Source organism: Camellia sinensis, chromosome 13 (assembly GCF_055761805.1).
Source record: "Camellia sinensis isolate YWXY chromosome 13, ASM5576180v1, whole genome shotgun sequence".
Classification (NCBI taxonomy): domain Eukaryota; kingdom Viridiplantae; phylum Streptophyta; class Magnoliopsida; order Ericales; family Theaceae; genus Camellia; species Camellia sinensis.
The window spans coordinates 23,274,670-23,298,770 of record NC_138973.1 but is presented as its reverse complement, the minus strand read 5'-3'; the positions used below and the strand labels follow the sequence as shown (position 1 = coordinate 23,298,770).

At 35.1% G+C, this 24,101-nt stretch overlaps 2 protein-coding genes and 1 pseudogene across 3 annotated transcripts; 1 reads left to right on the top strand and 2 right to left on the bottom strand.

Moving 5' to 3' along the window:
* Positions 1–1,791: 1,791 nt before the first annotated feature.
* On the top strand, positions 1,792–5,058 carry LOC114298757 (thioredoxin domain-containing protein 9 homolog; annotated as a pseudogene). The gene is made up of 4 exons (XR_014348516.1): positions 1,792–1,962; positions 2,083–2,358; positions 4,424–4,581; positions 4,683–5,058. The product of XR_014348516.1 is annotated as a thioredoxin domain-containing protein 9 homolog (transcript).
* Positions 5,059–9,383: 4,325 nt separating this feature from the next.
* On the bottom strand, positions 9,384–15,746 carry LOC114298759 (calcineurin-binding protein 1-like). Its single transcript, XM_082900345.1, has 6 exons — positions 15,662–15,746; positions 13,992–14,055; positions 11,825–11,939; positions 11,047–11,616; positions 10,655–10,733; positions 9,384–10,009 (listed from the first exon to the last, which is right to left on the bottom strand). Exons 1-6 carry the CDS (start codon positions 15,744–15,746, stop codon positions 9,912–9,914), a joined length of 1,011 nt encoding a protein of 336 aa, XP_082756471.1. The 3' UTR covers positions 9,384–9,911.
* A 2,248-nt stretch (positions 15,747–17,994) lies between these two features.
* LOC114298728 (oleosin G) lies at positions 17,995–19,062 on the bottom strand. The gene has a single exon (XM_028243348.2). It carries the CDS (start codon positions 19,017–19,019, stop codon positions 18,411–18,413), a length of 609 nt encoding a protein of 202 aa, XP_028099149.1. The 5' UTR covers positions 19,020–19,062; the 3' UTR covers positions 17,995–18,410.
* Positions 19,063–24,101: the final 5,039 nt, after the last annotated feature.

Genomic DNA, 24,101 nt, shown 5'->3' with positions numbered 1-24,101 from the left:
GGAAAGAGTATCATATTTTGAAATTCGAATCAGATAAGCCGATTCAATCGGTTGAATCGGTGATCGAGTGAGGTTTCGGTCTGATCGATCCTCTTAAACCGTTCAAGTGAAAAAATGGTATATTTAAAGAGAATCGGTGAACCGGTTGACCCGTTCACGGGTTAATTGAACCAGATTGGTTTGACTATGATATATATATATATATATTTCCAGATCTACTTTTCTTTTTCGTTTCTGATCTTCCAGGAGCCATCTAGGGCTTCTTTGCAAGTCTCTCTCCTTGTCTCAAGCGATCGATCTGTCTCTCTCTAGTTTTTTCGTCAATGATCATCATCACCACACCATTAACGAGTCAAGTTCTTAACTTTACACACAGATTCACCACCACTGCTTCCAAACAATTTCAACCTCCAGCCTCCAGGTACTACTTTTGTGTAATTTGTAGCTACTTATGCTATGTTGGTTGAGGAATTTCGAAAGAATGAATTATGAATAAAATATACCTACATTTCACTTAATTTCACAAACATTTTTCCTTTCCAAATCCCTCAACCAACCACAACATTAGTGATCTTTGATTTGGTTTGAGGGGGTTGATGAATCTTTGATTTCCTTCTTGGTTTTTAAAAAATTGGGGTCTACTTTGGCTGTCGCTGTAGAAAGTGGTGAGATGGTCAGTGGTGGTGCCGTAGTTTGGTGTTTGGTTTGATGGTTAACTGCCTGGTTTTATTTTATTTTTTTTCACTGGTAATGGAAGATTGTTGCAGTAATCAATTTGTGGGTAATAAGAGTAAAACAATAGTTGTTGCCTTGAATATCTTAGGTCCTTTTCATATATATATATATATATATGTACATATACATATACGTTTTCTTAGTATATATGTAGATATTTGTGATTAACAAACAAATAAACATCTATTAGTATAATGTTAGATGTGTTGACTTTGTTATTCTTTGTAAATTTGCAAGAAGAAGCCTCTGTTTTCCTTTTACTATCTCACAGAAAATTACCAAAAAAAAAAAAAAATCCTCTACTTGAAGAAGCCTCCGTTTTCCTTTTGTTTGAAGAAGCCTCTGTTTTCCTTTTGTCACATGATATAATTAATTATTGTATTGAATCTGATTTTTTTTTTTTTTTTTAATTGAGTGTCTGAATCTAAACTGCAATATTTGAACATTGATAATAGATCAAATAACTTGGGCTCTAGTGCTAATGCGAATGAGAATGATGATGGTTGGCTGAATTATTGTGCCTAGGAGATTTAGGCAAAAATCAAAGATTGTCTGTGATGTTGTGTTATGTTGATTTTTTTTTATATATATTTTTTTTCAAGAATGATGTCATGTTGTAAACATCTTTTTACATTTGTTGCTTGAGATTTACGTTTTATGTTTGTAAACTTTGTACTTTGTGACTTGCAGGTTTATTTTATGTCAGTTTGGACTTAGTTTTGTCTTTTTTGTAACTTATGTTTTATGGATTGCTTTAGTTGAATGCTTTCATAATTTTTATTATTATGATTGTTGTTTTTAACAGCTAAATTTTCGTCTTTAATTTTATTTGTTGTTAGTATGTGAAGTGTTATGACTTATATTTAGGATTTTTTTTTTTTAAAATATAGAAAGACATCACTAAAAATATTTAGGAATTTTTTTTAAAAAAAAATTGGAAATTTAATATTTACATTGTTAATTTATATTTTTTAGAAAATTATTTATGACATAATTATGACGTCACGGTTTGATCCAGTTCAATCCAACAGTTGAACTGGTGACCCGTCCACCCAATCCTTTTCCTGTTCACTCACCGGTCCAGTTTTTAAAACCTTGACGGTGACACCTCTTGCCCCTCTTTCTCTCTTTTATCCTGGTTCAGTTTGAAAGTTTTTGAATTGTTGTGAGGAGAGGAGGTAGGGATCTCCAACAATCAAATCTATGGACAATTCCAAGGTTCAAGAGGTAAAAAGCTCATATCTGTCTCTCTTTATATATATTTTTATGTCCATATCTATCCGTATGATTGTTTGTTTGTTTGTTTGGTACATTTGCATTTTCAATTATTGTGTCTCCAATTTGCAGATCATAGAGAAGCAAGTCTTGACGGTGGCCAAAGCTGTCGAAGACAAGATCGATGACGAGATCCATGCCCTAGATCGCCTCGATCTCGATGATATCGATGTCCTCAGAGAGCGCCGCCTCCAACAGATGAAGAAAATGGCAGAGAAGCGGAGTCGTTGGATCGCCCTTGGCCATGGCGAGTACTCCGAGATCCCCGCTAAAAAGGACTTCTTCTCCGTCGTCAAAGCCAGCGACCGCGTTGTCTGCCATTTCTATCGCGAGAATTGGCCTTGCAAGGTATTCATATCTCTGTCTTTTCTTTTTTCAATTAGGGTTTATAGGTTGATTTGATGTCAACATAAAATTACATTGTTTGGTTGCTGAGAAATTCGCTCCCATGATGATTTTCTGTGAGAAAAAGTATTCAAATGTTAATTAGGCCATATCAAAATTTTCCTCAAATTTGAGTAAAAGGTTGAATAATGGTAGATTGGTAAATTTTGAGTAAACTCAATTTGGTATAAGTTTGGGTCAAGGAGTGGAGTGTGTTTTTTGAGTGATTTTTACCCAAATATAAATTTGATATAGGTTTGAGTCAAAGGATTGGAAATGCCTTTGCATATGCAAAGTGTGTAGGGCTATAAAACGGATCAAGTTACTTTCCTTCGGCTCCTTTTTAGCTTTTCAAAATTGACTTTCTGTGTTAACAATCCAAACTTCAATACACTTTAAAACTCATTAAGTTATCGAGACAATGACTCAATAAGCTTATATGCACTGTAAAAACCCAAACTAGTTAAAGCTTGGTTCATTATCGATTTTATTGAAGCTTGTTTGAGATTTACTGATCAACAAATCAAACTTGAACACATTTTAAAATTCGTTAAGATTTCAAACTAAACATCAACAGTCTAAATGTATGAATCCTTTTCAAGACCAATAAAAAAGGGTATGATTCTTTTTTTTAAATGTAGTCAATTAGGGTTTAGGGTGTCAACGATAACAGAATCTTGTTTTTTTAGCCAATGCATAATCATGATGAGCTAATAACTAAAAGATGCATTACACATCATGAGCTAATAGTTTAGAAGATTTGTTTGTTTCATGAGCCAATGCATAATCTATCTTTATTCCCTAGGGCCAAGTAAAGATTATAATCCTAATTTGTCCCAAAATGAACCACTATGTTGAAGAACCCAATCCTTTTTGACAGGCACAAACTTTTTAGTCCCAATATCCCCCTTAGATTAACATAAAAATCACAATTATACTTCCAGCAACTATTCTTCTGTGCAAGTCCTTGACTTGAAAGTTTAAAATGAACTATATTAGCCTTTGAATACAGTTTCCCTCATTCTCTTTCATTATTTGCCGAAAATCTGATGGGTTGCATATGGTTAGAAGGACCCACCCATATAAGTATCTATGAAATGAAGGAATGAGACCTGGAGAGATAAGTTTTCTATCACATGTTTGTAACATTTGTTATCATGGACTGCCTTTGTAAATGCCAAGTTAAGGAGTATACACCTTCTAGTAGAACTAGTTTCAAATACATGCAATTGCTCCTGACAAAGAGGCAAATTCTGCATTTGCATGAGATTCATTATATTATTATAAATATATTGCATATACACAATATATATATATATATATATATTCAAAATGATATATTGTTTTTATTTTTTTATCCACCATTACAAATTACAATATATTTTCATTTTTGCCATTCACTGTGGATGGTTTTTTTGTACTGTTCTAATTTCATTGAAGTGATTGTTTTGTTGAAATTGTTTGTGGCTCATTTATGGGAATAAACAAAATTGAGCTAGATATGTGGTCATCACAGAGGGAAGGCCTTGCGTCATGGTTTTCAAACTACAACCTTGCAATGTTAGGAGTCTTGTGCATTGGGACTGCCCTTTTTATATGCAGTGATCATAACAAAAACTACAAACTCCATACCTGTTTTAAAATTATTAATTATGGGGGTAGCTGATCATTGCTTGTCATTTAAGTTTGCTGATGTGTGCTTCTATCTTGCTTATCTGTTGAAGTGTCAGGTATTTAACTGTAATGCATTTTATAGAGTTCCTAGCAGAGGAAAGAATGTTGTCTAAATCAAATTTTGATGTGTTGGATAAACAGTCTTTGTTAAACAATTCTTCATAGCTAAATGCACAACTATTTGAGTATTTGACTACACTTCATTATAAGGTTATGCACCATCTTAATGGTTTTTTTTTTTTTTTCCTCCCCTTTAAAATTGTGGGTATGGTTGACTGATTTAGGGATTATTTGAAATTAGTGTGTAGATTTCCAACTTGTAAAGCAAACACTAATGTTTCTGGTTTAATTGCAGGTGATGGACAAGCACTTGAGTATATTGGCAAGCAGCACATAGAGACACGTTTCATGAAAATACATGCTGAGAAAAGTCCATTCTTGGCTGAGAAGCTCAAGATTGTTGTCCTTCCAATCCTTGCCCTTATAAAGAGTGCCAAAGTGGACGATTACGTGGTATGTCCAAAGGAAGGTTACACAAATCATTAATAAAATCAATTTAGAAAATAAAATTGATGTTTTGTTTAAGTTACAATCCTCTACTTAATGCACTGCAGGTATGATTTAATGAGCTTGGTGGAACGGATGAGTTCAACACAGAGGAACTGGAAAAGAGGTTGGCTAAAGCTCAAGTTATCTTTTTTGAGAATCATCTCTAAATCCATCAAAGTTCATTGCAAAATCCAAGAGCGTTAGACAAAGCTCAAATTCGCACTCGTCAGATTCAAATTCTTAGTAATATTACATAGATTGCCTCTTCTTGTAATTCCCTTTGCTTTTTGGTGTGAAGAGTCTGCTATGAGGCTTGACATCATCATCCTATCTTATATTTAGAGAACTTGAAAGAGTGTTTCAGGGGCCATTGGAAGTTGGTATTATTATCAGCTTATTTTGGTTCGAATTTCAGTTGGTTATGTAAGATCCATTCTATCACCTCAAAACCATCCCTTGGATGGTTATCGCGTGTGATTGTGTTCCTTTCTATCAATTTGATTTTGCTTCACATCTGGGTTACAAGTTTTTGCTTTGAGGGACCTTATGCTAATTTGTCATTTCTCTCATTTCTATGATTGCATATTTTTTAATGCTTAAAGAATGCCATTCTCTTCCCTTTTGCTTTGAATGAGATTGAAATTTTAGTTTATTGGTGTCTAGAAACTATGGTGATTAAGGAAAACTTGGTATAAAACCATCAATTTTTGGTTCAATGGTGATGAGTCACTGCGATGGTTATAGTAGGCCTCGTTTTGGTTATAGTAGGCCTCGTTTTGCTCGACTTGAGCAAGCTTAGCCAGAGTCTAGCTTGGTCAAGATTGGTCAATTCTCTCTCTACATCTTTGGTTGAGCTTGGACCCCCCACCGCCAAGGGAAAACATGTTCAATTAGAGGACCATCGAAACCGTCCATTTTGTGATCAATTGGTTCAGACCTTTTCATTTTGGCCGGCCCAGCCGAAGGAACACTATGTTGTATTCTCACAACAATCAAAGTCAAGCATCTCTTACTTTGTCAAATTTTGGTTTTTTAAGAAATTCAAATATTTTCAATCAAGGGTTGGGCTTCTTTCAATTGAGAGAGATTAGGATTGAGTAAATTTAACAAACCTAATGAAGAGAGAGATTAGGATTGTGTAAAAATTAACAAATTGAATGACAAGCCCTATTGTGATTTTTTAATAAATCTTAACTGATTTTGTTTTATTTAATAGCTAAATAAACTTTTGATCTCCCATGCATAGCATGAGTTTTATATGTTAGTATTCCATATAAAATAAATAAATTGAGAAAATTACATAGACCTCACAAAAGAGGGTAGTGCAGCGCTTTAGGCATTGATTCAATTTGAAGCAATATGTCACGTCCCGTCAAATTACTTAGACAGAATTGCCTACCAAGAGGAAGTCTCAAGGAAGGGAGGCTAATGGAATATTCTAGAAGCCCTTGGGAAATATGGGAATATGGTACATAATTCTATAATATACATGGAAGAATCTAATGGAATATTCTGGAAGCCCTTGGAAGACTTGGGAAATATTGGAATATGGTACATAATTCTATAATGTACATAGAAGAATCCAATAAAAGGTTCTAGAGTATTTAAGTGAATATTAGAGGGATGGAAGCAATAGAAGCTTCTAGAACCTCCTAGAAAAATGGAGGTGGTAAAAAAATCGTGTACCTACTTTTAGAATGAGGTAGATGTTTGTATAGATATTTTTAGGGAGGATTCTAGAGCCCTCTTGTAGGGTAAGGAAAGCTTCCATAAGAAGCTTCTTCATAGTCCTTTTCTTATATGCTCTGCAATATTTTAGAGAATGCCTAAGATGCCTATAAATAGGAGAGGGGCCCATTTGCTCCATCAATGATACAAGAGTTGTAAAGCTTTCTCAAAGTGAAATACAAAAGGCATTCTCTCGAAACTCTCATTGTCTTCTTACGCGTCTTTCTTCTAAGTTTGTGAGTTAAGCTAACTTAGCAATATCAAGTGAGGCTTGAGATTGTGTAAGTGCCGCACAGAGTGCTTGGAAATTACGAAGGCCGTAACAAGTAGCTTTGGATAACAAAGATTAGTTCCTAATATCGGAGGCCAAATTTCACTCTTGTCCCCTGTCCCAAGGTTTCAGACAAGTTTTAAGAACGGACTTGGATATAAAATGGGATCCCAAGATCCATCGAATGTTGTTTAAGATCTCAAGATCATCATGTGGAGGTGAGAGACATTGTCACCCAATGGATACCCAAGTCTAGTCTTATTCCCTATTCAAAACTATGGAACAAGATACAAAGAAGGATCCGAATAAGAGGATCCCCTTGCCTACAATTGTTCTCCTCAGTGTACCTCTTTCTTGTCAAGAGGCCATAACCAACCCAAGCAAAATGCAGCAGAGAGACTAAACCATGAAAAAAACACACACAAAAGTATGATATTATAAAAATTCAAAACACTAGAGCTTTAATAATAATAATGTATAACAAGCAACCGAGGAAGGGAAAGACCCTGAAGGGATAATACAATCCAAACAAACACCCTCCTCCCTTATTTCTTACAATCTGCTCCACAACAAAAGCCTAAATTGTAACGGATCATAATATATACTGATACTAATTTTCACGACTCATATTTTCTAAACTACAAACAATCAAACTAAACAACCATTAAAAAAACATCTAGCAACAAAATAACTATATAGAAGTCCTAGCCAAAAAACCATTAAAAAAACATCTAGCAACAACATAACTATATAGAAGTCCTAGCCAAAAAGGGAAGTGCAGATAGAGTATATATATGCAAATCCACACTATGTTATGTCTCCCTTTTAGATGGAAAGACATGCTGCTGCTTGGTGCCTCAGGTCACTGTTAGCACCCTCTTCCTGTAGGGGTGGTTGTGTAAGAAAGGGTAATGCTTCTGAATCAGGTTAAAGATTGTTTGGCGAACACATCCCTAAATTTTCCAAGGCAAGAGCACGAAGTGAAAACAATTTATCAAATCAAAACATTATAGAAAAAAAAAAGAAGAAGAAGAAGAAGAAGAAGAAAGAAAGAAAGAAAGCAAGAAAGAAAGGATCAAACTCATTCCAATTTTGGATAAAAAAAGTTCCTGGGTGCATCGCATTACTTGTAAGCATGTTAAGGATGTTTTTCTAAAAACTTTCCAATTTCAATGCATTTGAGGGATGGGTAAGAGCAAGAACTAAAAACAATTTACAAGTCAAACATTAAAGAAAAAAAGAAAATATATTTCAGATCGGAATCATTCAAATTATAGATAATTTTTTTGGATACATAGGGTGTGTTTGGTAACGTTTACGTTTTCAGTTTATATTTATCAAATTTTTATAAACTGGTTTTTGTTTATTTTTAGAAAAACATAAATTACAAACGCGTTTGGTAATTGACAAAATGTTTAAAAAATTTTAAAAATATAAAAAAGAGTGAGAAATAGCAAGTGGTGGCAAGTGGCGGCGGAAGACGGTGGTGGAAAGTGGTAACGGTGGGTGGTGGGTAGCTGGTGGTGGGTGGGTGGTGATGGTGGGTGGGTGGGTGACGATGGTGGGTGGTGGTGGTGGTGGGTGGTGGTGGCAGGTGGGTAGTGGATGGCGGGTGGTAGTGGGTGGTGGTGGTAGGTGGGTGGGTGACAGTGGCAGGTGGTGGGTGGTAGCGAGTGGGTGGTGGTGGGTGGTGGTGACAGGTGGGTGGCGGATGGCGGATGGCGGGTGATGGTAAGTAGTGGTGGGTGGGTGGTGATGGTGGGTGGGTGACGATGGCGGGTGGTGGGTGGTAGCGAGTGGGTGGTGGTGGTAGGTGGTGGTGGTGGTGGTGGTGGTGGTAAGTGGGTGGGAGACGGTGGCGGGTGGTAGGTGGTAGCGAATGGGTGGCGGGTGGTAGGTGGTCGCGAGTGGGTGGCGGTGGCAGGTGGGTAGCGGGTAGGTGGTGGGTAATAGTGGTAGTGGTGGGTTGGTGACAGGTGGCTGGTAATGGTGGGTGGCAGGTGGTGGATGGTGGTGGCAGGTAGGTGGTGAGTAGTGGTGGGAAGTAGGTGGCGGGCGATGGATGGTAGTGGCGGGTGGTGGCGGGTGGATGGCAAGTGGGTGGTGGGTGGTGGGTGGTGGTGGTAGCGGCGGCGGCGGCGAGGGGTGGGTGGTGGTGGCGAGTGGATGGTGGCAGGTGGGTGGTGAGTGGTGGTGGCAAGTGGGTGGTGAGTGGTGGTGGCGGGTGGTGGTGGGGAGTGGGTGGTGGGTGGTGGTGGCGGAAGACAGCGATGGAAAATGGTGGTGGGTGGTGGCTAGTGTTGGGTGGCAAAAAAAAAAAAATTTGAAAACTCAAAATGGAAACACATTTTTTGTATTTTCGTTTTTTGGCCAAATTTATAAACTAAGACCACTGATTTATAAATCAAAAATTTTAGCAAACAAGTTTTTATTTGAGTTTTTTAAATTTTTGTAAATATAAACAGAAAACTGAAAACGTAAGGGTTACCAAACGGCACCATAGTATTTATGTAAATGTACAACTATTGTAGTTTTACATTTTTCCCAAATTTTTGCATTCCATTTCTGAATTCAAAAAGTGCATAAAAACTCAAAAAGAAATTTTCATTTGTTTTCTAACTTTTTTTTAAGAAAAAAAAATTATTTTTTCAAAAAGTGCATAAAAAGTTTTTTTGTTCTCTAAAAAATATAGAAGAATACAAAATAAATAATAAGCAACAGAAGTAGTTCCCAAACTAGTCTGTTTTGAGCCCAAAATTCAGCCACTAAACAAACAAAAGAATGGAAAAAATTTATTGTTCAAATGTCAACAACTTGCGTACGATTTCACTCATCTACTAGGAAATTGGTTTGTACATAAAAAAATCGCAAAATCTGAGATTGCCATGACATAAACAAACCTCTTCAGGTAATAAGTAAAATAGAAAAGACTCTCCATTTATGAGCCCTCCTGTTCTGTCATCTCTTCAAAACAACATTTCCTACATTCTAACAAGAAGAAAAAAAAAGAAAGTCCCCTCACACATGCCGTCTATCACTACACATTTACAAGTTTGTCGGTTGCAAGGCCAAACTGAAGTCAACCTTTGACAGGATCTGCTCCATCGTGCACATCCAGATTGCCCCTTTCTTCAAAATTGTTGTTACAACGAAGCAGATTTGGAGTAGCTGAAAAAATCGCATGGTTCTCACCAGTTGGATTTATGACTGGGTCATGAGTGGTCTCGCCTTCCAGCAAAGCAGATGCCACATTCTGTGCACTCTCACTTTCAGGCAATGAAGCAGACGTCGTATTTTAGGAGCTCTCATTTTTGGGCACAGCAGTTGATGCCACGGTGGTTGATGTAGGAGCCTCAGCTACACTGGATTTACTCGCTCCATCTTTCCCACCACCTATCACATCAGCATTATGAATAAACATCAGTGACTAGGAATGATGAATTAACACATTCAAGAGAACCAAAGAAGGAATAAAAAGAAATGAGGATGACTACTTTCCGGGCTTCAAGATTGTGCCACGTCAGTACTTTTTGTAAATTGAAAGTATAAATTATCTAGCCGTTGACCCATAAAATGTTGGGTCAGGTTTTTAAATTGTATCTAATATTGGGTTTATAAACAGGTGGATAAAATCTGAACCATTAATTTAAAAAAATGCCGACATGGCGAGCATCCAAGCGACAGACTAGACGTCCAGTTCGGGAGGACCCTGGCCCGATAGAAATTAGTCATTTCCATGACCAATGATCCGGTGAATTTTTCTTAAATACAACACGAAGTGCCAAAAGAAAAGATGAGACATAAACAGAGTTTTAAACACAAGCACGTGCACACGCACACATATAGTTCGTGTGTAAGGGAGAAGAAAGAAAATTACAGTCTGGCACCGATTCAATTTTTCTAAATACTACAGCAGTTGGCATTGGCCCCGGACACACGTATATGTTCCCAAAATATTAGGCAGTGTGAGCAAATAGAAAATAAGCAACCCCAGAAATTTGCAAAAATGAAGACTGGAAAAAATAAGGAGAAGTGGACCTGTATTAGAAACGCCAGCAGCGGGTGTATTTGTAATTGAGGGCACGGATGAACTTCCAGATCCTTTTTTCACCTTTGACTGCAGATATAGAACCAAAATCCAAGATATATTAGTTCCATTTGCTCGTAAATTCCTTTTCCATGCAATGGTAAATTATACTCTCATAATGCTCTAAATCTAATAAAAGAACAATTGCTGAAGTTGTTTTCGCTGCTTCTGCAGACATTCAAGCGAAAATTAAGTCAATAGGCCACAGAAGCAGCCAAAGCAGCCAGTGTTGAAGATGAAAAAAAAGTGCCAATCACCTCCTACGAATTAATTTACATCCATTTACACAATGCATTTTGGCATGCCAACCAAACACCTCTATAAAGTTTACTCAATTAAATACCTTGGCATTTTCTTCACAATACTTCATTACGGCTGGGATGTTCGTGTAATGGCCATGCAACAGTGTGTACGCCCATAAAAGAAGCTTCTGTGGAATATTCAAATCAAGAACATTGACCCCATCGAAGCCTGGATAGTAGTGTCCTGCAGTTGCTAACAGAAACGGCACCACATACAGGTTGACACTTGATGGGAGCACTGCACAGGAGATGTCCCTACTTAAGTTGTAAGAACATCTAAGCAGAGTGGCAGCTGTCTCCAGATCTTGCTCTGAAGCTTTCTTGATTATAACATTTTTGATTTTCGACAATAAAGGGTTCCATTTTGTTTCATGATTTTTTAGATGGTTTGGGTCTTCAAAGGAAGAATTCCACAATTCATTTGTCTGCAGATCAACACAGAGCTGTTGGCTGCTCTCTGACCCCAAATCTGACGGATTAGGAACTTGGATCTCACTTGAGAGTCCAGAATGTAAAGGTGTGATCAATGCCAAGCTAATTACAAGCGACCGATACCAAGCAACAGAGACATGCTTATAAACTTTAGCACAAGAGCTTCTCCATGCAATTCCCTGGATGCATTGTCCAGAAAAAAAAGAACATAATGTCCAGAACTTCTAATTGGATAAAGTTGGCTGTCCATGAGAAACCAAAATCCAAAAATAAATAAATAAAATGCTTACAGTTGTGGGGGCTGCAAAAAAGTCCCTGCTCAAATGCCCATCGCGAGATACTCAATAAGCCCATTGAGCATGATAATGTTCCTAGCTGGTTTCAAACAACAGAATCTTTGGTGTCAATCTCTACAGCTTGAAGATAGCAGCGTAGAGCACTATCATAATGGGCAGGACCTTGTTGAAGAAAAACAGTGGCAAGGTTCTTCAATGCCAAAAATCTGTATAAAAGGTAAATAATAATTGTATAATATAAACTTGCAGAATTTATATACAATAAAATATCAAGATGAATGGTGAAGTCTATTGGGTTCCAAAATCATAAAAAAATAAACCTAAGAATCAAACAAGTTTGCTCAATCTGTGAAGATAATTTATGTTTATGTCCGTAATATTGTAGTTCTTATGATACGAAAAAAATGGGATTGATGCCTCAACAAAATTGGAATAAAGTTGATCCAAAAGATCTGGATTCAAGAGTGTTTCCATGACTCTACCACCCCGAGTCAATTTTGTTCCACTTCATCCCTCTTTCATGGCTACATATCTTTCAAGCCAAGGACTAGGAGATCTTTCTCCTGTTACATTAACCCAATTTCCATTTCATGGAAAAGCCATCTTTTTCCAAACAATGTCTTTATCATTTCATCCAATAGACTTCTGTTAGATAGAAAGAGATTTGATAAATACTGATAAATATTAGATAGAGTATTAGAATGGAAAGATCCAATAGATAATGAACTATTGGTTCTAAGCCATCTTTGGTGAGATTTCTCAATATAATGCTAAAAATAGCTCGAATTCCAAAAGAAAATGTTATTTTTTGATGAGACATATAAAGGAATATTGAAAATTCAAGTGGCTAAAGTTGAAGCAACTACTTTTGAAGTAAGAGAAAGAAAAACGATGACTAGAGTGTGAGAGTCAAAGTCAAAAAGATGATTCATCACTTGTTTCTCTCATTCACAATTGAGCGTGAGACTTTCATCATCTCGTAAGTCCTAAATGATAAATGCAAAAAGATCTGAGTTAGTGATACTCTTTTTCTTTGGTATACCTAATCCTGGTACTTTTTTAAAGCCAAAATCGTGACATGAGCCACATTAAAAAACCCAATCTGACCCAACCCAAATCAAATCTAATAGTAGTTCACATAGATCTAGGAATGAACCTCTAGATTTGTATACAAGCATATATTTTATTATTGAATATATTTGGTTTATTCATTGGTCAAATCCTTTACTCCGTAGTTAAACAGATCTTTCGAAGAACTTATTAATCGGACAAGAATATAGATAGTCTCATTCTACAAGTCCATACCGACAACAATAAAATGTATAGTAAGTGGAAAACCATCATAATGCTTGCGAGTAAATAAGTCTACAAATGAATGGATCAAATCAACTTGGAGAATTAAAAAATTTGTATGAGTGATACGTTTTGTCACCACTTTGTCAGACATTCTAAGACAAGTGCTTCCTAGGTCCAATTCCAGATCTACAGCGAAACACAACTTTAAACTCTTCTCAACTAAAAATAACTATGTCTCACCAAGTCACCGTAGAGATGTGTAATATATAATTTGTCTATGTGTCTATCTGAGAGTGCAGAATTTACAACCTATATCTTTGAACTATCTAAGACAGTAATTTCCCCATATTGCCTTAGATCTACTTGAGAACTATTACAGCTTTTTATAAATCTAAGACAATATAAATCTAAGACAACAAATAGCTCCTTATTGCCATACAAGTGACACATGTTAGTTTTCCACTGAAATTATCCTTCTATATATTGGAGGTTAGGAAGGACGAGATTCATTGGTCTCCTTATAAAAGAAGTGGAAAATAAACCTTGATGTTGCTCAGCAACTATAGAAATTTATTTAAGTTTTGAATGTTTTGGTTAAACAATGAGAGAGAGAGAGAGAGAGCACGTGCGCTAACAAATGAACAAACCTAAAAATTGTCACGACCCAAACTCGCCCCTAAAAGTTTGGTCCATGACCGACCTGTACATAGGCCTCAAAACAAAATGTCACGAATACTTATTCAAATACGGGCCATAAGCGGAAGCAAATATCAATATAAAGATAACGTCCATTGAGCTTGTGCATACATGAAGAAATAAATAAATTTAGGCGTTTAAATACACTTCCATATTTACATTTACAATCACAGAATTATGCAGATCTCACACACACACTTATATAAGACTCCATAAATTACACAACTCCCAGTAATCAAAATTAAGGCCTCAACACGGAGGCATACCCCAGGCGGCTTGGCAGACAGGTAGACCTCAATACAATTCTAGTGTCAATCCCTGATGGCTCACCTACATAAATATACATAAAACGGAGTGAGCAAGACTCAGTGAATAATAACAATGTAAGGAGGTGAAGTGAATGAGCATAACCTTGAGAAATATAATATGCATATGTCAAACCATACATAGGTCCTATCCATAATTGTATTCCGGAACGGCCTCAGGCCCACATGTAATACAGAACGGCATTGGGCCGACATATGATACAGAATGGCCATGGGCCCATATATGATACAGAACGGCCTTAGGCCCACATAACGACAGTTGTCCAAAGCATTGTAGGGAAGATGGAACATCAGCATGTCTCCATCCCCTTTGTCGTAGAGCCATTAGTCATATGCAGTTCATATCATTCTAGGGTAGGTAGAACATCGACATGTCTCCATCTCCCTCGGCCTTAGAGCCATAAGACATAAACAATTCACATCATAACGGCCTCAGGCCCACTTTTATTAATAGGAACAAAACGACCTTAGGTCCATATTAATGCTACCGTTCAATCATATCCATTAATTTAATTAAAGCATAATATCCATGGTATATGCTATTCACAAGCCACAACATGTAAATCATAAACACAAGAAGTAAATAAAACATATCGTTACACTACTATTACTCACAATGATGAGCTTCCGGTAGTAATGGGACGATGTTCTCGTCTTGACCTACAACACAATGCACATGGCAGAATATGAGAATAAAACCAATCTCTTTCTTGCTCTTTAATCAATTAGCCATGGTGGTTCTAAACTCATTAGTCCTCCATAGGTTATAATCCATGTCTTAGAAAATAGGAGGAATCGTTAGGAAAATAGTTTAGACGAAGAAATGGAACAAAATCGATAGACAGAAAGTGAACAACTTTCACTATTTTGGGCATATCTATTTTTTTACTAATAATTTTGGAGTGAGACTACCACCATTGAAAACTAGACTTCCGGGGCTTGAATTTAGGCTCAAGAATCACTTAAAACGGAGTCCAGATGCAAGAGATATGCTTATTTGAAGTTGGCTGAACAGGGCTGTCCCGCACATGCGGGAAACTTGGCCGCACATGCGAGACCACGTGCTTTTGTAGCAGAATCTGGAAATGGATTGCCGCACGTACGGGAAGACTCGCCACACGTGCAGCTCTGGGTCAGTTTTGCTGTCTGAAAATGTTGTTTGCTCTAACTCTTGCTCTTTCCATTTCTAAGCTTGGTTTCCAACTCAAATCACGCAAAAACATGTAAAATTGTCCCACAACATGAGAAACTATCATCATTCAAGTGTAATTCCATCTGAAACAAATCAATCTTTGCCTCAAATTAAAAATTCAAGTCCCATCTTTCTATATAATCAAACTTCCATAATATATACCCCAAAATCATATAAATACATCTTACATATGGTTGATTTTCACACAAAAACTTGTTATTCCATGAATCATTCTTAAGATTGAACGCAAATCAAACAAATTTAAGGAAATCAAAGTTCAATTCCTTGAATTCAACCCATTTCATCCATAATCCCAAAACACTAGTTCATTTACATATTAAACTTCCAAGTTAATCCTTGATTTCAAGTAATAATTGAATTATCTACAAAGATAATAGTTAAAGCCACATACCTTAACCCAAATCCTTGCTTTTCCCCTTAATCCCTTCAATTTTCCCAAGCTTCATGGTTGATCTTCTTCTTCTCTCTTCAATCTCTTCCATTTAGCTTCAAACCCTCATGAATGACGGGCTCTCTCTCTTACAGAAGCTTTGTCTCCCTTCTCTCTCTCTCTCTCATGGTTCTCTTCCCGCTCCCTTAGACATTTTTTACCCAAAGTGATGAGTTCAACAACTCATACGGCATACCTATGTATATATACCACACACATAAGCTTATCATAAATAGAGATAGCCAAACGCACCATTACGAATCGCACAAAATCAAATTCAATTAAACTTCCCAATTGACTCTAAAATTTTTGCTGATCACAAATATGTCCTCTGTTCTGGTTTCTGAAGCCTCTAAGGCTTCAATTTGCAGTGCAAAGTTAACCATCTAAACATACCTTAACAAATCAAACAAAATAAATTTCCAATTAACTTTCCCAATTAGCTCTAAAAATTTCCCTTAACATATCTATGTACCCAATTTCGATTTCTGAACCCATAAAGGTTGGCAATTTCAATTTTAAAGTCGTAACTCAACAGATAATTTTCAATTCGAACAGATATAATTAAATTAAAGCACATTAACCCATAATTACATAAAGGTAACTTCTGATACGTATTTTTTGGGTCGTTACATTATAACTAAACTACATTAAAAAAAAAAAATTGGAGGATAAATTTAAACCTGAGTTGTAAAAGATGACCGTCATTGGCACTACTTTTCACCTAAAACAAAGAAAAGCAAAAGTGAGAAACTATTGACAACCCAATAAGTTGCTTGATGATCTAGTGATCCTTTGGAGCACATGATCCCTGTGCACTAGAAACAAGAGGATCTTTTAACACGGATTCTAATAGTTCACGAGCCTTCTCATATTCCTTGTCTTGTAACTTAAGAAGTCCTTCTTGGTAAATTTGTGAAAAATGAAACTCCTACATTGACCAGACGAGGTGTATGGAAGTAAAATACACAAAATTTAACCTGGAGTTTCCGTAACTTGAACTCGTCATGCTATACTTGGTGAGGAAAGAAAAACAAGCAATTTACGTTTTAGTCGCTACCATGTCACTAGCTCTAGTATTTACCGCCATGTCACTAGCTCTGGTATTCACCAACTAGGTTATTATTAATGAATTTAATAACCTAGCTAATGAATACTAGCATAAGAAAAGCACGAATAAATAAAATAATTGGATGATATTACCAAAAATTATATATTATGAGAAACTAACACCAATATTAAGATATTTACCAGCAATCTCAAGTGATTAATGTTGGGTTTCTATTCCATGTGTGAATGGAAGCCATGGAGTCAAGGAAAGACGGCTACCTTGCCAACCGACAAGCCGTAAAGATGGATGGCCACCGAAAGTAAAGAAACAACTAGCCATGTGCAAGGCCAGCCAAGCTCTCCATCATTCTCTTTAGTGTATAAATAGAGAAAGAGAGAGTAGAGGGAGAAAGAGAGCAAATCGAGAGAGAGTGAGAGATGTGAGGTAGAGAGACAATCTCCCTCGGTGTGAGAGAGGGAGACGGGTGTGTAGGGATGGTGTGAACTCCTCCTCTATTGTAATCTTTATGTAATTTTTCTATAATATCTGCATTGTTGTAGTGATAACTGGTTACTCTCCCGTGAACGTAAGCATTGAGACCGAACCAACTTAAATATTGTGCCTCTTTGAGTGTTAGTGTGCTTTTCTGCTTAGTAGGATTTCTAAAATGTTTTAGGCGGGATTGCTGATCCTCAACAATTAATGTTTAGGGTCTTGAATAATAAAAAAAGTCCAAATCCAAAGTAAAAGGGATTAATGTTTAGAGTTTTTGTTGTTCAACTTTTTTCGTTTTTTCTCTGTTAAATTTAACGATAAATCTGTATGAAAAAAAAGAAAGGAAAAAAAGATAAATTAAAAGGAATATATTAGTAGGACCTTAATCGTTACTATTTTTAATTAAAACTTTTTTGACAATAGATTTTTTTAACCCAAAAAAAAAAATTTCCTATAAAAAAATTAATGTGTATATTTGGTTTGAGTTTTTTGATTAAATTTTTTGAAAATTGAATTTTTTATTTTTTGTATTTTTTTTGTTTTTAGTAAATATTTTTAAAATTTTAAGCATTTTTTTTTTACTTTTTTAAATGCACCTTACTTAGATATATTTAAAAAGTAAAAAATTTATAAAAAAATATTTTAAAAAATTAGTAAATATATAAAAATATGAAAAATATACCGAATTCTCGTTTTTTTTTATTTTTTGTATTTAGTGAATTTTTAAAAGATTTTTTTTATGAAAATTATATGTTTTTTTATATTTATGTTAAGTGTCTAAAAATTAAAAAAACTACTTAAAATATTTTTAAAAATTTACTAAAAATAAAAAAAATGCAAAAAATAAGAAAATAAAATGTCCTGAAAAGTGGTCGTAAAAAACTAAAAACAAGCCAACTGATTTCTTTTCATTGTTTACACGTCCTAAAAAAAAAAAAAAAAAAAAAAAACTAAATTAATCATTTCACAAAAACAACATATAAATCATTTATTAATAGGCACACTCGTGACTGAACCATTATTTGCATCATAATGCTACAAAACACATTCACTTAAACTTATTAAAGAGAGGGAGATCAAGAACAGGTTCATAACCCCAATCCATGCATGCAAATCAACATAACATACTGCCAGACATAAACCACCACCATTAGCTAGTAGTAGAACACATTAGCTATCTCCACCACCACCGTCACCGGCACCGCCACCATCACCACCATTGCCGCCGCCGCCGCCGCTGCCACCACCATCAACGCCATTGTCGCCGCCGCTGCCACCATCAACACCATCATCGCCACCGCCACCGCTACCATCTTTCGATTCTGACCCTTGATTAACCTCCTGACTCTGAGCTTTGTTCTGCTGCACTTTCTGACCATATTCTCTAGCCCTCTCCCTCATATCCCTAGCCCTGCTAGCAATCCTCATCCTCGCATAATCGAGTTGCTCCGCCACCGCCCCACGTCGCCGTTTTCCCGCAATGTAATTGTACAACCACGCCAATGCCGCAGCTGCCGCCACGCCGCAGCTACCGGAAAACAAGAATCCGGCGGTGGCCAAGAATATTATTATCCCAGTTGGGAATAGTATTGGGCTGAACAAAATCAAAACCGGAGTAGCGATGACCAGGGATATCACTGTCCCGGTTAAGGTTAACCCAGACAGGAACAAGAGTGCAGCGCCAATTGCTGATGTTGTTAAGAGCATAATGGAGTGCCGAGAGGTTGGAGATGTCTCGTTGGGTTTCTGGGTTATGGGTCTTGATTGATCATCGGACATGGTGAATGGTTGTGATTGAAGGTGGGTTTGATCAAACGGTGAGTTAATGCTATCTGTTTGACGAGAGAGTATGAGAAAGAGGAAGCCAGAACGTATGTATATATTGGGGATAAAGGTGAGTTGGGAGACACGTGGCAACAGGGCAAGCCTCATCTCCTCGAGATGAGTGATGGGTCTGGATTTCAAGAAGAATGATTGGGTGTGGGAGGAAAAATTATTTCAGAGAAAAAGTTAAATAATACAAAAATCAATAAGAGAATAAACACAAATCCTCTGGCAAGTTTGAATAAAAAAAAAAATCCTCTGACAAGTATTTAAATACATTGGCCCTCTTTGCCAAGTGAGTTTTGGATTATTTTTTTAGAAAATGTAATGGATTTTAAATGATTTATTAAATTATTTATCAAATTTTTAATATAGGTGTTAGAATTACACAATTTCATATGTGTGGATCTCACACTTATGTGAGAAGTTTGGTATAAAATTTAGTAAATCATTTGGGGTTTCTAGCATAAATTTTATTTTTTGGCTAAAATTTGTAAAAAGATAAAATAAGTTAAAATAGTTAATAAGATAAAAAGTCATATTAAATTCACAATTATTTTATTTTTTCTCTTATAAATATCATATTCAACAACATAAAAAAAAAATCTAATTATCTTCTCAAATACAAAAACTTTAAAATATTAAAATAGTCAAAAATTAAAATAATCTATTAAAATAACCAACTTTCTAAACGATGCCATTATGACCATTCGATCATGTGTTGAGTGACACATGAAATAATACAATAAATACTAAATAAAATGATAATAAACATAGCATTTTTGTTATAACATTACTTATCAAAATTATAGTTAATTTAAGGGTGTGATTTTAAGAATTCACACAGGTGGATAATTGTAAGATAATTGTATTATAAAGTTTAATTTGTATTGTAAGATAATTGTATTATAAGTTTAAATTATTATTTTCAACTTGCAATAATACGTAGGCAGGTGGAGGACACTTTGTGTTAGCCGTTTGGCAATTAATTTTTTTAAGTTAATTTTTTAACTTTTTGACTATTTATAGTTTGAGATTAAAAGTTTGTTTAGTTTAATTTTTTTGGTTTTTTTAATTTTTGTAAGAGAAAAAATAAAATAATTATGGTTTGAGTGTGAAATTTTGTCATATAAACTTATTTAACTTATTTTATTTTTTATATTTTTTTAGCCAAAAAGCCATTGCCAAACTACCCCTCTATGGGTCTCAAAATTAATCAAATGTTTTAAGTATCCGATTATTACAAAAAAAAAGTCATGCTAATGACAACACTAACGTCATGCTTGTTTAAGTAAGGTGATTATTAGTATAATATAATTGAGTGAGGGAATTATTAATGTAGTGATATTAGGTTGGAGATCTAAAATAAACTCTGTTTATTTGTGCATTATATAATGATATTAGTTGGTTGACATTAAATTTTATAATTAATTTATGCGTACGTAGATGAATTCTGTTTGAGAATTTGCATTTTACTTAAAATATTTTAAAATAAAAATTTTATTAATGTGTTTCCAAATACATATTATTGTGCTTTAAATCTTAAAATGATTATTCATATTACTTGAAAGTAATGTAATAAAAATATATAATTTTTTAAAGTTTGTTTAATATGTATCTTAAAATCACACCCTTAAATTAATTATAATTTTTATAAATAATGTTATAACAATAATGCTATGTTTATTATCATTTTATTTAGTATTTACTGTATTATTTCATGTGTCACTCATACAATATTGACATAATAGATGACCGAACAGTCATCATTAATATTTACTATATTATTATTATCTTTCTTTAGGGTTCAATAAGTATTGAATCCAATGGTCATCAGAAGTGGTTTAGAACTCTAGAAGAATTCGAAAGGTGTAGAATATTTTTAAAAAATATATATAAAAAAAAAAATTAACCAGCGGTAGAATGGTTTAGAGAATTCTAAAATGTAATAGAATGATAAAATGATTCTAAAATATTTTAGAATAATAATGATCATCATTGGATCAAATTGATCCTAACCATCCATTAAAGAGATGAAAAACTATATAAAGGGAAGACCCCTCATTTATGAGGCATTTTTTATAGTAAAGTTGTTTTGGTCTTTCCCTAAAGGCTCTGTTGTTTTGGTCTTCCTCCAAAGGCTCTGCATCACAAGAGACATTTCATTTTTTTTTTTATAATGAAGTAATTTTGGTCATCCCCTAAAGGACTCTGCTGTTTTGGTTTTCTTCCAAAGGCATCATAAGAGACATTTCATTTTAGCTCTCTACAAATAAGTAACATCCATTGCTAGGCAAATGATCTTCCCTCTATTGTGCATATACCTGCTTGTTACATCTCCGCTTGCTTCATATTTACTATTTCTTATTCGACTTAGCCCATTTGATTGTTTGAAATATTATTGTTGAAAGAATATTATCATTTAAAAATATTATGTCAAAAACAATTTAATAATATATTTAAAAAAATAAATTTTTGTAAATATCACTTCAATCAACACTAAATACTATTAGAAATGGTTTTAGAGAAAACAGATTTTTCCTCAATTTTGGTCTAATTTTTAGGTGGAACTCATGTGCCAAAGTTGACGGGTCTAAGTGGTAATGCATTCTATGCCGGCTTGTGATTCACGTAGTATACTTGGTTGCTCAAAACCATTATCGAGCGAATGAAAAATTGAAACCAAAGTGAAATCCATGGAAATGGAGTTTTTTGTGAAAATTCCTTAAAGGTTTGAATTAAATGCTTGTCCCACATTGGTTTGGTAGGCAAACTTTTGTGGGTTTGTAAGACTTGAGTTTGCAACTTGGAGAGGGCCCCAAGGGATGCCCAAGTTTTGTAGAAGGGTGAGGTTATAGGCAAAGTGGGTTAGACCTATTGGACCCAAAATAAACACACGCACGAGCGTCGTCGCCGTCCGTCCAAGCTGGGCTTGAGTGTGTTGTGTGAGATTGGGTTGGGCTTGTCTGGCCTAATACTCATCCTTTTGGGCCAAAACATTTGAATTTTATTTTATTTTTTGGAAAATAAAATTTGTCCAGCTTTGTTTCCAAAATTCAGTTGGAGGAAAATTCAAATTTGGTTTGTGCCTCTTCAGAATTTCTATACAGGCTCCATATCTGTCCAAATAGATCTAAATCTGTTCGAATTCAAACCCAAAAACAGTTTCTTATCTGTTCAAAATTCAAACCTGTATCTGTTCATTCAAAACCGAACAGGTTTTGTACTTTTCAAACAGGTCTTCTACATGTTGGATTCAAATCGAACAGCCACTAATCCATCTATAAATAGGCAGTCCCTCAATTGATTTTTTTCACTTAATTTTTCGTCCTTAATTCTACCATTGCTCTCTCTACATTTTGCTGCATTATTTTCCTGTGAGAAATAGTGTAAACACAAAGTGTGTATGTTGTGCGAATAGTTTATAGTGCTGCTACTATTCGTTGTTGATCATTTTATCCTGAGAAATAGACGTCCACAATCTAAAAGTATTGTGGAGAGGAAAAATCTGCCTTAAGGACACAGTGTTAAATACTAGACTTGATCAAAGATTTGTTCGACAAATAAACAAGGTAAGTAATTAATTTCTTTTCTATTTTATTTATTTTTATCAAATTTTGAATTTGTTTTTGTAACAAAATAAAAATAAAAATAACAAAATAAAAATCTGTTATTTTATTTTATTTTATATACTATATTGATTTTTGTAATCAAATAGTGTGGCTCGACTTTTTCGCGCCCCCTTTCGGAAGTTTGAAAGAAAGCCCTACAGTTTGGACTCCCGCAGTTCTGAATCTAATCTCACAAGTGCAATGTGAAATTGATAAAACACCAAAGAGTCCAAATCAGGCAAATCTTTTGGAAAATCGATTTTGGATAAAAAAAAATGCCAAAATTGGGCTGCTTTGCCAGATATAGAGTTGCTACCTAAATATTTTATTTTCGAAAAATTTAGGAAATCTATGACTCGTACCAAAGGCTACATGTCCGCCATCACCAAAGTTACCTTGGCTCGGGAATTTAGGTACGAAAGAGTAAGGTCATGAATTGAGCACCCCCGCTCGCCTGATCAAAGATCAGCCTCTACTAATCATGACATGATTTTTTTATAAACATTATGTGCTCTTGTTCCGATTATTAGGTTAGCTTTACTATGTGATGCGCACAAACAAATATAGACTAAAATTGCAAGAATTGGAACACCTCAATTTTATGCTTGTTTGCGAAAAGGGTTTGAATTTGCCACCTCAAGTGGGCTTAAAGTTTATGAATTTCCACCAAACACAGTGGGCTTAAAACTGATTTGCCACTAGACATAGTGGGCTTAAAACTTACATTCGTTGAATTGTTCCAATTCAAACAACAAGCTTTCATTCATAGGCATTCAAGCAGTTTAGCAAATAAGCATTTAGCCTCGTGGCAAGCATACTAGACCTGGCAATCACCTACACTCATGCAAGTATTCTAAAGCACTAAAAATTTACCTAGTACTCCAAGTCAAAATAGAAACTAGTTAGAAAAAAATGTATGTTCCTAACTATGCCAAATGACTAATGCAATACATGCGAATAATGCGATTAATAGGCTCGGCTACTAATATGGCATATAGATTCAATTAAATAATATGCGGTTAAACACGTATTCAAAGAATTACTGAAATAACAATGCAGTTAGAATAATGCGCCGAGCCTCAGTGCATGCAAAACAAGATGAATATATGCAAGCATAAGGTATGCTAATTGAAATATGACCCTAATCTAACCATCAAAAGTGATTAAATAAAAAGGAGAAAGACGTGGGGTTGGAAGACATACACATTATTATATTACGCTCTCACGAAGGAGAGTCTGAATGAATAAAGCAAAACTAACTAGCAACTAATTAAGGCTAAGCTAATTAAGCTAATTATTACAAACCAAATGAATACCTAGCTAAACTAATTAACTAATTATTACAACACTTGAATGAACTAACTAGTAAGCTAACTAATTAAGTTACAATACAAATGTAAATAAACTAAGTAATTAAAGTCTCTAA